At 42.6% G+C, this 12,299-nt stretch overlaps 1 protein-coding gene across 1 annotated transcript; it reads left to right on the forward strand.

Annotated features, from left to right (window-relative positions):
- The first annotated feature begins 5,602 nt into the window (after nucleotides 1-5,602).
- On the forward strand, nucleotides 5,603-9,128 carry CTLA4 (cytotoxic T-lymphocyte associated protein 4). The gene is made up of 4 exons (XM_009945862.2): nucleotides 5,603-5,750; nucleotides 6,978-7,328; nucleotides 7,811-7,920; nucleotides 8,863-9,128. Exons 1-4 carry the CDS (start codon nucleotides 5,693-5,695, stop codon nucleotides 8,959-8,961), a joined length of 618 nt encoding a protein of 205 aa, XP_009944164.2. The 5' UTR covers nucleotides 5,603-5,692; the 3' UTR covers nucleotides 8,962-9,128.
- Nucleotides 9,129-12,299: the final 3,171 nt, after the last annotated feature.

Genomic DNA, 12,299 nt, shown 5'->3' on the forward strand with positions numbered 1-12,299 from the left:
GAATTACACTCCTTGTCTGTACCCTCTAAAATTATTTCTTACACGTCTCATTTTTGAGAACAGCACTCCTCACATGTCTTCAGCAAAGCTTTATAACGATTGATTCTTGTGTCCCTTGTTAAATGAAAACTGCTGTACTGTCAGAGCCAGAGACTATCTGAAATATGGCTACCTTTTGCTGTTTTTCCTTTTTGCAATGCTTTAAGAAATAAAGGAAAGCAGAAGTAAAACCATTCTCTAGTATTTCTCCATGTCTCTACAGCTGCAGCTCCTCATGGGGTGTACTTAACTGCTTATTTTCAGGCTTGAGGTATTCCTTTGGTTCTCTTTTGCTTCTTCATGAAAACAGACTACCTTCCAGCGTTCACTCTGGGATGAATGTGTCTGCTTTATTCTGTGTTCACTCTGAAGTGATTGGCCTGTTAACAAGAGATCTGTGATGCTCTGCTTTGGAAAGCTCCTTCCTTAAAGGCAAGTCCTTAAACATCTGCCAAGATTCTTTGGGGTCTGTGTTGAAATTGCTCCTAAAATCTCTCCCTTGTCACAACCCCTTACTGGAAACTGGAGAAGAGTAAGGAAGCTGGTGTGTGAAGACCTTTTGCCTGGGTTGCTTCTCAGTCCTGTCTCTTTATTTCCTCTTACTTCTGTCTGCACCTCCTTCCATACAGTCTCAGATCTTACATTCTGACTGTAAGCTGCATGGGGCGCAGGGAGGGGGCAATTCGTTCACAAGAGCGTGGGTCCTGGTTGCTGCTGGGGCATGTATGGACTATTACAAATAACCTATAGCAAAGCCAGCCAGGTAAGGGGCACAATGCAGACCTTCAAGGCTAACTGAGAACTGTTAGCATGAAAAGTTGGGAGGCAATTTCCCTCTGTGTTAGATCACTATGTGTGCCCTGAATTTCAGGAAAGCCTGTTGGATATAATTAACTTTACAGTATAGGATACAAAGCCTAGACTCTAACAAAGAAATGCCAACAATTGTAGCACCAAGAAAAAGGACGCTTACACATCCACTCAAACCTCAGATCCAGCTGGACAATCTGCTGGTCAGCAGAAGTGCACAAGAAGACCAACTATGTGTGCCCTGAGAAGTAGTGGAAGGAGAATTCCTCAGCTAGTGCTGTCTATGCCTCTGCTGAGGCTGGCATGAGGGCACAGGTTTAGGACTAGAGAGCAGCATCTGCAAATCCAGGTTAGAAGCTGACAGAAAGGCCACATTTCTGAGAGACCTAAAAATCTGTGGTTTTGTGATGTGAATTGTGGTTCCTTCAGGAACCAAGACCGATCCACCAAACTTGGTCATATTTAGGCCTTTACTTACACTAATCAGGTTTTAGTCCTTTAATGGTAATGAAACAATATTTTTCCAGTCACTGTGTTATTTCCTTTTCTCTTTACCTATTGTTTTGTAGAAAAGATTTTTTCTTCAGCCACACCACTTAGAGGTTTGGATTTTTTTTTCAAATGACAGTGCATTTCAAAACCCCAATAGGTTTGTGGCAAACTAACATGGTAAAAACGTGAACTGTTTAACATAATAAGACATGATCTCACATTCTGAGCTCAACAAAATATCCTGAAACTAGCTACTTATGCAAATGATAAGCTTCTCTTCTCCCCATTACACCTCAAGCAATTCACCAAGCAAGTTCCTGTTACAGAAGAAAAAACATGGGCAGCATGAGACAGGCTTTTAAGTGTGAAAATAATTCTGTGAATAATAACATTTTGCAATGGGAATTCTGACAAGGTGTCAGCAGGAAGGTTTGCCCTGTCAAGCGTTCAATCAAAAAAAGCAATTAAAATCATAAAATGTGAGTGGCTAACCCAAAATGAGAAAGAAACCTACATGAGAAACCTAGTTATTTAACTTACTAGCAATCTGAGTAATCACAGTAGTGTAGTCCAGTGTTTGGTGTAAATTGCGTGTCCCTCTCTGAGCTAAGTTCAAAGAGGCCGTGAGACCTGAACCGCTCCTAAACTGATTCCTCAGCTTAAGGCTCTGCAGCTTAGCTCTGCAAGGCCCTCAGTCCCCTCCCCTGCTCTGACACTTTGCTATGGTAGCACATGTAGAGTATAAAGGCTTCCTGGGACCTTGGGTTTAATGTCATCGCCAAGAACAAAGAGTACTATAATGTAAATGCGTACATTAAAGGAAAGATTTGTCTTATACTGAGCTTTTTGACACAGCAAGTGCAAAGCCCAAGCTGTTGGAGACAGCCTGAGGAATATCCTTCCTGAAAGACCTTCTGAATCTCAAAGTCAAAGGGAGGGCTCTTCTTTCATCCATTCTCTTGCCCTGGCCCTAGGCCATGTGTCAGATCCCAGTCATGGGGAAAGGGTGGAAGAAAAAAGTTCTCAAGATGAGGAAGGCAGGGCAGGAAGATACCAGACTACACAGACAGGAAAGCACAGTAACTAGGTAAGACAGGTCTGATGGCTGCAGCCCACAAGGCGTGGCTGCGATATACAGGGAAGGTGAACCAAGCAGCAATCCAGAAACTCTTCATCAGCTGAAGAGTACTTAGAAGAAGGGCACAGCAGCGAGAAAAGGCATCCCCAGCAATTCTTGTGGATCTTACCTTAGGAGGGAAGTAATTCAGTTGTCAGTATCTTGTTCCATGCCATAAATGAGCTGGGAAGGATGGGAGCAGTGAAGGAGAGATTTATTTGGAACAAGATCTCTATTGCACTGCATCATCCATCTGCTATCTGCATACGTGAACTCAAGATCCAAGGTCTGATTAGCAAGCATGGAGGGCACCATAGCAAGGTGATCTCTATCCATTGGAAGGGGGATACTCCAGGCTCACCTCAGGCTACCCTGGCTGTGAAGACAGGCGACTTCAAGAGACTCCACGGGGAGGCATACTGTGCCTTACTTAGAAGAGCAGTCATCATAACATGAGGCTTTTAAGGATGAACAAGGGTAAAATGTAAAAAGTGGTCTATCTGACAAGGCACCCTGAGAACAAAACAGCCAGGAAACAAGACAAGTACCGTTGGAATCACAAAGTTTGCCAGAGCAGTTTCAACTGCCAGAGAGAGGAGTGCCAGACTGCCACTTCTCACTCCAGCTCTGTAAGATACAGTGGATATAGGGGGGCAGTGAGCACTGAGTTTTACATGGCAATCCTTTGGAAGTGTTTAGTAGTTAATTGCACCATCAATTTGCCATCTCAATCAATTATCAGGAGATGACTTTACGGTTGATGAGGCCCAAATGCATCATTTGTTTAACTGCATACAAAACCCAAGCCCAAAATATACATGGGACAGGTAATTTGGTTACTCTGGATATGAAAATGTCCGGCATAACCTGGTAATTTCACGCTGTAAATCTCACTGATATTCTGGTACATGATCATAGAATCATAGAATCATAGAAAGTTTTGGGTCGGAAGGGACCCCTAGAGGTCATCTAGTCCAGCCCCCCCGCAGCGAGCAGGGACACCGCTAACTAGATCAGGTTGCTCAGAGCCCTGTCCAACCTGGTCTTGAATGTTTCCAGGGATGGGGCCTCCACTACCTCTCTGGGCAACCTGTTCCAGTGTTTCACAGCCCTCATTGTAAAGAATTTCTTCCTTATATCCAGCCTAAACCAACCCTGTTTTAGTTTAAAACCATTACCCCTCATCCTGTCACTGCTGTCTCTACTAAAAAGATTGTCCCCATCTTTCCTATAGGCTCCCTTTAAGTACTGAAAGGCTGCAATCAGGTCTCCCCTCAGCCTTCTCTTCTCCAGGCTGAACAAGCCCAACTCTCTCAGCCTGTCCTCACAGGAGAGGTGCTCCAGCCCTCGGATCATTTTTGTAGCCCTCCTTTGGACCCACTCCAACAGTTCCATGTCCTTCTTGTGCTGAGGGCTCCAGAGCTGAACGCAGTACTCCAGGTGAGGTCTCACCAGAGCAGAGTAGAGGGGCAGAATCACCTCTCTTGCCCTGCTGGCCACGCTTCTCCTGATGCAGCCCAGGACACAGTTGGCCCTCTGGGCTGCCAGCGCACACTGCCGGCTCGTGTCCAGCCTTTCGTCTATCAGTACCCCCAAGTCCCTCTCAGCAGGGCTGCTCTCGATCCTTTCATCCCCCAGCCTGTATTGATAGCGGGGATTACCCCGACCCAGGTGTAGGACCTTGCACTTGGCTGTGTTGAACCTAATGAGGTTCACACAGGCTCACCTCTCCAGCTTGTCCAGGTAAATGATGATGTTGCAATAACATTTATTTAATATTAAATCTAATATTAAAATTTATTTAAGCTTGTATAACCAGTAATACAATATGGGCCTGACTCATTATTAGGGTGCAGTTTTTCATTTTCCCATAGCTATATTTTTATGTATCATGAGTTCTGTTTTCAATGCTGGTTAAGATCAAACTTAATTCACAAACTGGCTGTGAATCTGTCATTACAAACAATTGTTGCATGACGTAAGTATGGAAGCAGTAAATTTTTTTATATCATTAGGTATTTATGTGTTTTCAAGATCAAATATTTATCCTGTATCTTTGGATTGGACAGGCTACTGTTTAAGAACCAAGGCTGTTAGTATTTGTAGGTCACAGTCCAAAAGTAGGTCTTTGCAATCTACTAGATCTACATATATAAATGATGAAGAACCTTCTAAAAGAACTTCTCAAAGTGTGGGGAAAAAAAGGAATGATGACCTTCAGTGTAACTGAAGTGTAACTTTATTGTTATGAAATACTTCAGGCAATGATTCATGGATATGACAGTCTATCACACAAAAAAGCAAAATGATTTTCAGACCTTACATGACTTTTAAAAGGCCAATGGGTGAAAACTGTTTCACTGAGATTTGAAATGACGCAGGTGCTCTAAGCATAGATAGCAATAATCAAAGCTCCTGCAGCGTTTTTCGTCTGGTGATCTCAAGGTACTTAAACATTAAAGTCTGTAGGTAGGGAAAGTACTGTGTAGATGTGGAAGTAATTAGCTGTAAACCTAGATAGATGATTTTTTCTTAGGAATAGGAAAGCCCAAAGAAGCTGGGTTATGATTCAAGTCATTTTGCTGATATGAAAAGATGAAGACATTGCAAGTGTAATCAGTATTTTGAAGGGGGCAGCGATTTTTAAACATCAAAAGCACTAACATTAAAGCAAGCAGAGAAATTGGGGGTGGAGGGAAGTCCTCCATAAAAAAGCGAGCTCACCCTCGTTCACTGTGCCACATCAGGCAGAAGTATAGTTCTCTGCATGTTGTCCTAGTAGGAAATACCTGATGACTGGTAAAATACAAAGCGCTATGATTGTGCCAGCTGGCAGCACCAAGAGGCCTGAACTGCTCTGCTCTACTGGATGATTACCTTTCCTCCCCCAATTCTTCAAGCAGAATGGATGGCAGTTTCAGGTTGAATATATATTTTCCATCTGCTGAATAGTTGTTTTTGTTCATGATGTTTGAGGTTAACTGTGCACGTACTAATCAAACCCACTACTTCCTTTCTCGTAAAACCAAAACAAAGCTTTGTATTACTTTCAGGTACAGCATCTGGGATCAAAGCTATATATACACACACTGACTCTGTGTGGGTTCAAACATTTCGAAGATTCAGTATCCTGAAAGGTGTCGCCTTTTTTCCAGTCCTGAGAGCTCCAATTTGTCTTAAAGTCTGAAGCCATCAGCCTCCTTCAGCCCCTTCAGCATCTGTCCCAACGCAGGAATGCTCTCAATATTGGTCACCGTGGGCTTTCTCTGCACAGCCACTGCCATTGCTAAAGGTGGGTAGATGAAGGAGGCAAGGTAGCTGGGGGTGCCTCCATTTTCTCGGTTTCACATCTTTGCAGGAGACAGACTGGGTATAAGAGGGAGAGGGAGATGGCTTGAAATCCCTCCACAGGACTGTCTGGGAACAAGGTCTTGGGGCACTGCAAGGTATCTGGAAAACCAGACACAGACTTTAGAGCAGTAGCATTAGTAGGGAGGCTGGGCAGGAGTCAGAGTAGCTCAAGAAGGAGAAAGTTTTTGACAAACCAGGCCCTGTGAGTGAAGTTGTTGGCAGCTGATAACATGGATATAGCAGTTTAAATGGATGGAGAAATTCTACTCCTCTTTGTCCCAAATTCTTGCACTGCAGAGCTGAAGAAGATGATAAGCTCTGCCCGAAAACAGGCTGATATAAAATGGAATTGAACAAATAATACTGAGTCTTCACAGCTTATTAAAACAAAAGTTAGTGCCTTCCCATTGTGTAGCAGGATAGAGTATAGAAATTGTAAAAAGGAGCCAGTGGGGATGTACATGGTACACTAGTTTCCCTTTAAGATTTGTAATGATTTTTTGCATTATGTTTATCAGGCTTTGCTGTGTGTTGCTATACTGTGGCTTGGGGTATATACTGTTGCTGGACTGTGGCTGGGAATAGTTAGCTAAAAATGATGAACAAAAAGATCAGAAACAAAAACATGCAGACAGGTTTTCCATTCACATTTACTGTTACCCTAATGTTTCTGTTCCATGTTCCATACAGGAACCTGTTTGTTTCTAAATATGAGCAGGCTTATTTCTACTAGGCAGAAATTGTGGTTTAAATGTCTAATTTAAATGTCAAATTTCAGCTTTACCATCTGAAGTCTTTTTTTTTTTTTTTTTGCTTTCTTATGTGCATTAAAAAGTTTGTGTTGAGGAAAACTGAATCACGCAGGTCATTGCTCCAGTAAGTTGGCCAAACTACCTACTATTTAAGCAACAAGTAATTGCTGAGATTTATAGTATCATGTATAGTAATCAAAGCACTTCTTGAGCTATTTTAGGTATATTAATGCAGTGCTTATGTGAACTGTGGTCTTGGAGTCCTTTTTTTGGGAGGATTTAGTAGTATTTCTAGGAATTACCCATGGATAATAGGAGGTGGTTGGCCTCCCTTCCTATTGTGCAGGTTTCAAGTAAATGACTGCAGATCATTTCTTGACAGTTCACTTACCGTCATGCTCTTTACTGCCTTACAGTAATGGAAGTGACTCAGCCAGCAATGGTGCTGGCCAACAGGCAAGGAGTCGCCAACTTGGTGTGTAAATACAAGCACATTGGGAATGCAAAGGAAATTCGAGTGACTCTGCTTAAACAGACGGGTGACCGGTTCACTGAAATTTGTGCTTCAACATACACAATGGAGTTTAAAATGTTCAGTGTGGAAGACGTCATTCAGTGCCACGTCAGCCCCAGCCGAAACAATGTGACCCTCACCCTCACTGGCCTGCAAGCTAATGATACTGGTCTCTATGTCTGCAAGATGGAGAGGATGTACCCTCCACCCTATTTCATGAACAAGGGAAATGGGACGCATCTCTATGTCATTGGTAAGCCAAGAAGCTTTACAGTACTGTGATATTCCCAGGTTGCTATTATGTCTCAAAGGTCTTCAGAATTCTGTTTGTAAGAAGTGAGGCTGAAAACTGATGCAAGCTCTGAGAATCATGATTAGCTCTTATTCCTTTCAGGGCTCCCTGCACACATCTAAAGCACGCATAGTCATGGCCATGCAATGTATTTAGCAATGCATGGATGTTTGACAGCATAAGCAATAGCATATAGTGAAAATGTATGTCTAGGTAGTTAGATATGTAAGCATAGAAACAGCAGAGAGTAAGGTGTATGTTCTTCTACAGATAAAGCCTATTTTCATTGGGGTTGAGTGGGCAGGGACTCAGAGCTCAGTTCTGGTAGTATACTGGGATAGCACATGCTATAGAAAAGCAGTGTGGAGGCTGATTTACTCACTCTAGGGACATCCTTATGAGGCTTATGTGTGACATGACTTGTGTGATATCATATGTTTTAGATCCAGAACCTTGTCCTGACACTGCCATATATCTCTGGGTATTAGGAGCTACTGCCTCAGGATCTTTTCTTTACAGTATCATCATCTCAGCCATTCTCATGGGCAAAGCGGTAAGTCCCATCAACTCACCCCCATCCTGCTAATTACACCCCTTTGTGCGATGAGGACAAGGAGAGAGAAGTAAGAACAGGAAAGAATACTGGGAACAAATACACTGGGATGCTCCTTTTTACTGGTGCAATGCTGTTATGATAATACAAAATAAGAGAACTTGCTGGAACTGCCATTTAGATTTGTTATGGCTCATTTGTATTGCCAGAGTACCAGAAAACAGTCAGCTTACATCAGCTGGACTGACCCTTGGGGTAAGTTTGATGCTTAGAACAGATTGGAGTCCTGGATGCTTCTGGCATCAAAGGCAACAGTCTTCATGTGTACTCTGATTTCATAACTGATGGATACAAAATCCCAGGATTTGGTTTTGCCTTTTCTCACCATTCATCTCTGTGCAAAGCAAATTTAAAGAGGCTTCCCCTTGTGATGGGACGGAATTGTAACTTACAGCATTTTTAACTGCACAGCTAGAGATACAGCACAAAGACAAAACATACAAAATGTAAGCCTGGGTTGCCTCTTTCCATGGGGGTCTGGAGCACTCACAGTCTGTTAGAAATAAACCTGACACCAAAGCTTAAAACCAAACAGTATCCCTGCCCCATATTTTTCAATCCACCCTTGTCCCTAGAAGCTAAATGAAACTGCCTGGTGTGAACACTCCGAGTTTTGAACCAACACTGAACTCTGCAGCAGCAGCACCCTCAAAGGGCTAAATGAATGGCAGGACTCTATTTTTTGCTAAATGTCCCTTGTAACTCCTAATTCTCCCTCAAATGGTCTCAATGGATCTTCTATAAAGAGAGGTGACAGGGAAAGGTGTCTAGAATACCTTCCGCTCAGTAAAGGCAGAACATCCATCAGTTTTCTCTAAAATGTGCTGGCCAATGTTGTGCTGTGATCATGTGTTTATTTTACTGTCTTCCCGTATTTCATAGATAAAGAGAAGACGATGTCTCACTACTGGGGTCTATGTGAAAATGCCTTCTGAAAAGCTAGAGAAAAAAGTGATTCCATTCCACATCACTGTTAACTGAAACAAGCAAAGAGAGAAACCATTTCCTAGCTGTGATGGAGAGTCTGCTACTTCACTTAAGTTAAATAAATAAAGTTAATTGTCTTATTACAAAGGTGTACGGGAAGGAGAGAGAATATTCTTTGTAACTTCTATGGTTTGGAGGAGAATAAATAGTTTATGCATTAATATTTCAAGGTTAACCCTGTCACACAAAAATGGCTACATCAGGCCATTGATTCTTTGAGTTGTATTGTACCAATATGTAGTCTGTATGTATATACATATATATATGTATAGCATTAAGAGCTATTGCTGTTGCAGCTGAGCATCTTACTGTTAAATTTCACCATGTCTACTGATCAGCTGAAATCCAAACACTATGATGACAGAGGCTTGTGTGTCATTGCAAGGCTGATCCTATAGGTCTGGGGGGCAGAGGCAGAAGAGCACACTAATGTACAGAGGAATGTTGACTTGTTTCCCTGCACTGCTATTTATTGGTCCCATTTCCAGCATTAGTGCTCTGCACTTCCACAGAGGCATCACTGTAGGCTGGCACTGATGACACTGCTGCTCTAAAAGCCTGATCTCGGCTCCTTTCACTAGCGTTGTGTCCCAGAAGTGCCGTGGTGGAGTTACCACAGATGATACCGGGAGCCAGTGCTGACAGCTGGGTTGGGGAGAAAGGCTGCCCAGCAGGAGCCCTCTTCGGCTGTGGCTGGGAGGATGTTCCAGCTCTGCCAGGGCCTTGCATTTTACAAATGCTAAATTAGCATCTATCCGAAAGGCAGAAGTATATTGCTGTGTTTAACTGAGTCTATTTTCCATGAAAATACCAACAATGTATAATCTTGTTTATTAGCTATGTACCATTCAATAAAAACCTTGAAGCTTTGCCCAAATTCAAGTTCATTTCTTATTCACCGTTCTCAGAAGAAACAGGAAGTGGCTACATGTTAGAAAGCAGCGATGACAAGATGAACCTTTCCCCTCTGACCCTGTGTTTTGCCCTTCTGAGGGAGCCTGTGTGCTCGTGCCAATGCGTACTTTCTCAGCTCTCCTCCTCAGAGGCCCACCATTAAAATCTGTCAAGTCTTCTATTTGTCTAGTTAGAGCTGCTGTGATGTGGTTCAGAGATGCTACCAAACACCTTTTCGCTTCCAGCAAAGTTAGTTACGTGCAGCAGGTAGCTGTAACGACTTTGACAGCATCTCCTGTACGTGTTTATACAAAAATCTAGTCCTAGTTTCAAATCCTGTTTTCTTTGCACCTCTTTGACACTCTCACTCACTAAAGGCTATCTGACATACAAAGCTGCTGGAGCTTATAACAATTTCAGCACTCTCAACTGCTACCTCCTACTTTGACTCTTTGCTATCAAAATTTCACCTTGCAACCCAAAAAATTTGGTATTGTATGCCTCTGTTACACAGCTGTGAATCCATCTTCTTGGCTCTACAACTGTGAACCCAAACCCCACAGCCCTCTGTACCACATTCCTGCAGTGGCAGCAGCTCCCAGAACACCAAATCTCATTGCTTTTTTGGTTTGCTTTTCCACTCTTGCCTCTTCCATCTGGCACCACCTCCAAGTGTACAAATAAACATTCACATTCTCAGTCTGCAGGTACTAACTGCTCTCTCAGTGTTGACCTACAACTGTAGTGCATTAATAGCAGCATCTGATGACACATCCTGTTTCTGCAGGCATTTCAGTATTCTGACATCATGCTGGGATTTTTTCCCTAATTTTCCACTAACCTGGTGTTTTGGGGATAAAAAATGTTCAAAGAACACACATCTGATGTCACTGCAGAATGACTGAATTTCTGCCTATTCAAGTGCAGTCTACTCAAAGAAATGTGTTCCTTGATGGGTGAAAATACATTTGACCCACACATCCACTTATACAAGCTGTAAAGTCTTCCAAAAAATTTACCCTGGCAAAGCAAGAATAATTATCCAGGGCAATTTTCTTCCACCACAACAAGTAGTAGCTCAGATAGCCCCTGAATCATGTGTCTGACTCCTAATCAGGGATCAACTGTTTGTTCTTTTTCTTTTCCTTGACAATCCCTATACACTGGGACCAACAACTTGGTTTTCTTCAGCAATCTAAAAGTAGCTCAAGTAAATTTTTTTCTAAGTTTATCCCTCCTGGGAGAAGACGTGCTTTGGCCATGTATCAACAACCTCATGACCTCTGGCCACAGCTGGCTGTGAATCTGTGTCACCATAGAACCTGTGTATATTCCAGTTCATCTTCATTTCTGGCAGTGAAGTTGTCCATGGTTGTGTCTTAGCACACTAGTATTTCCTTGAGACATTCAGCCTGTAATGACCAGTGAAGAATTCTGCCCTAAATAAGCTGCAGGTTGCTAAATTGCCTGAATAGTGAAGGTAATGGGAGAGCAGAGCAGAAATGAACATCTCACATATGGCAACAGCAATGTTGTTTGTTTGCTCTTGCAATTAAATAATTCCTGGCATGATGTTTATTAATTATCCTATTGGAAATGACTTTTCCCAAATTCTCTGGCTGTTCTGAACTTCTCTTCATCATCAGTAGCTACTTTTTCCAACCTCCTCTTATTTCTGCAGTGCTTCATTTTCTCTGGCTTTCCTCTACCACTGTAGCAGCCTTCCCTGAGCTAAACATTATACAGGTACGCATTATCATTTTTGTTCTAAGCCAGGTTCCCCTTTTGAATTTTCTGGCTGTGTAACTGTGATGCAAATCAGCAGATGTAGCAGTGAAGACCACAGTGGGATTTCAGTTCAGATTCTATTGACAATGATACTCCAGCAATTTATATCTGGCACTAGAGAGATGAGTGGAGCCTAAGTGCCCATAGAGATGCTATTTGTACCTATCTCCAGATGATCCATATAGCAGCTAGCTCTGAAGAGTGCAGAGCCGAGACCTCAGGGAATTTCCATTCCCTCTCATGCCCTGTACTGCCCTCCAAGACCTTGAGCTCTGTGCTTTCCTGTGATACTTGGAGATCGTCTTGCCATGATCAGCACTCAGAAAAAATTGACATATTCAAGTCATATATAGTTTTCCATCATATCACAGCAGTACCAATATGGCAGGTGCAAACTCTAGGTCAGTGTACATCCCAGAAAATGCAATAAAGAGGAAATCCTGACCCTTTCTGGGAAGAACGTAAACAGCAAAGGTGAAAGCATTTGGTCTCAGAACTCTGCTCATTAGAACAAGGAGTTAAAAACATAACTATCTTACCTGGACAGCCAAATAATGAGACCATACAGCTTGGTGAGGTTCAGGAAGAGTCTCTTTTGAAGTGCCCTTCACCCAGCCAGGAGATATGTCAGCCTGTTTGTGAAACAGAGA

This window comes from Opisthocomus hoazin, chromosome 9 (assembly GCF_030867145.1).
Source record: "Opisthocomus hoazin isolate bOpiHoa1 chromosome 9, bOpiHoa1.hap1, whole genome shotgun sequence".
NCBI classification, from domain to species: Eukaryota; Metazoa; Chordata; class Aves; order Opisthocomiformes; family Opisthocomidae; genus Opisthocomus; species Opisthocomus hoazin.

Bases quoted from the DNA above. Each gene is read 5' to 3' on its own strand.
- CTLA4 (XM_009945862.2), top strand. From the start codon at position 5,693: ATGCTCTCAATATTGGTCACCGTGGGCTTTCTCTGCACAGCCACTGCC. The intron at 5,751-6,977 runs GTGGGTAGATGA...ACTGCCTTACAG, and splicing joins AGCCACTGCCATTGCTAAAG to TAATGGAAGTGACTCAGCCA. The intron at 7,329-7,810 runs GTAAGCCAAGAA...CATATGTTTTAG, and splicing joins GACGCATCTCTATGTCATTG to ATCCAGAACCTTGTCCTGAC.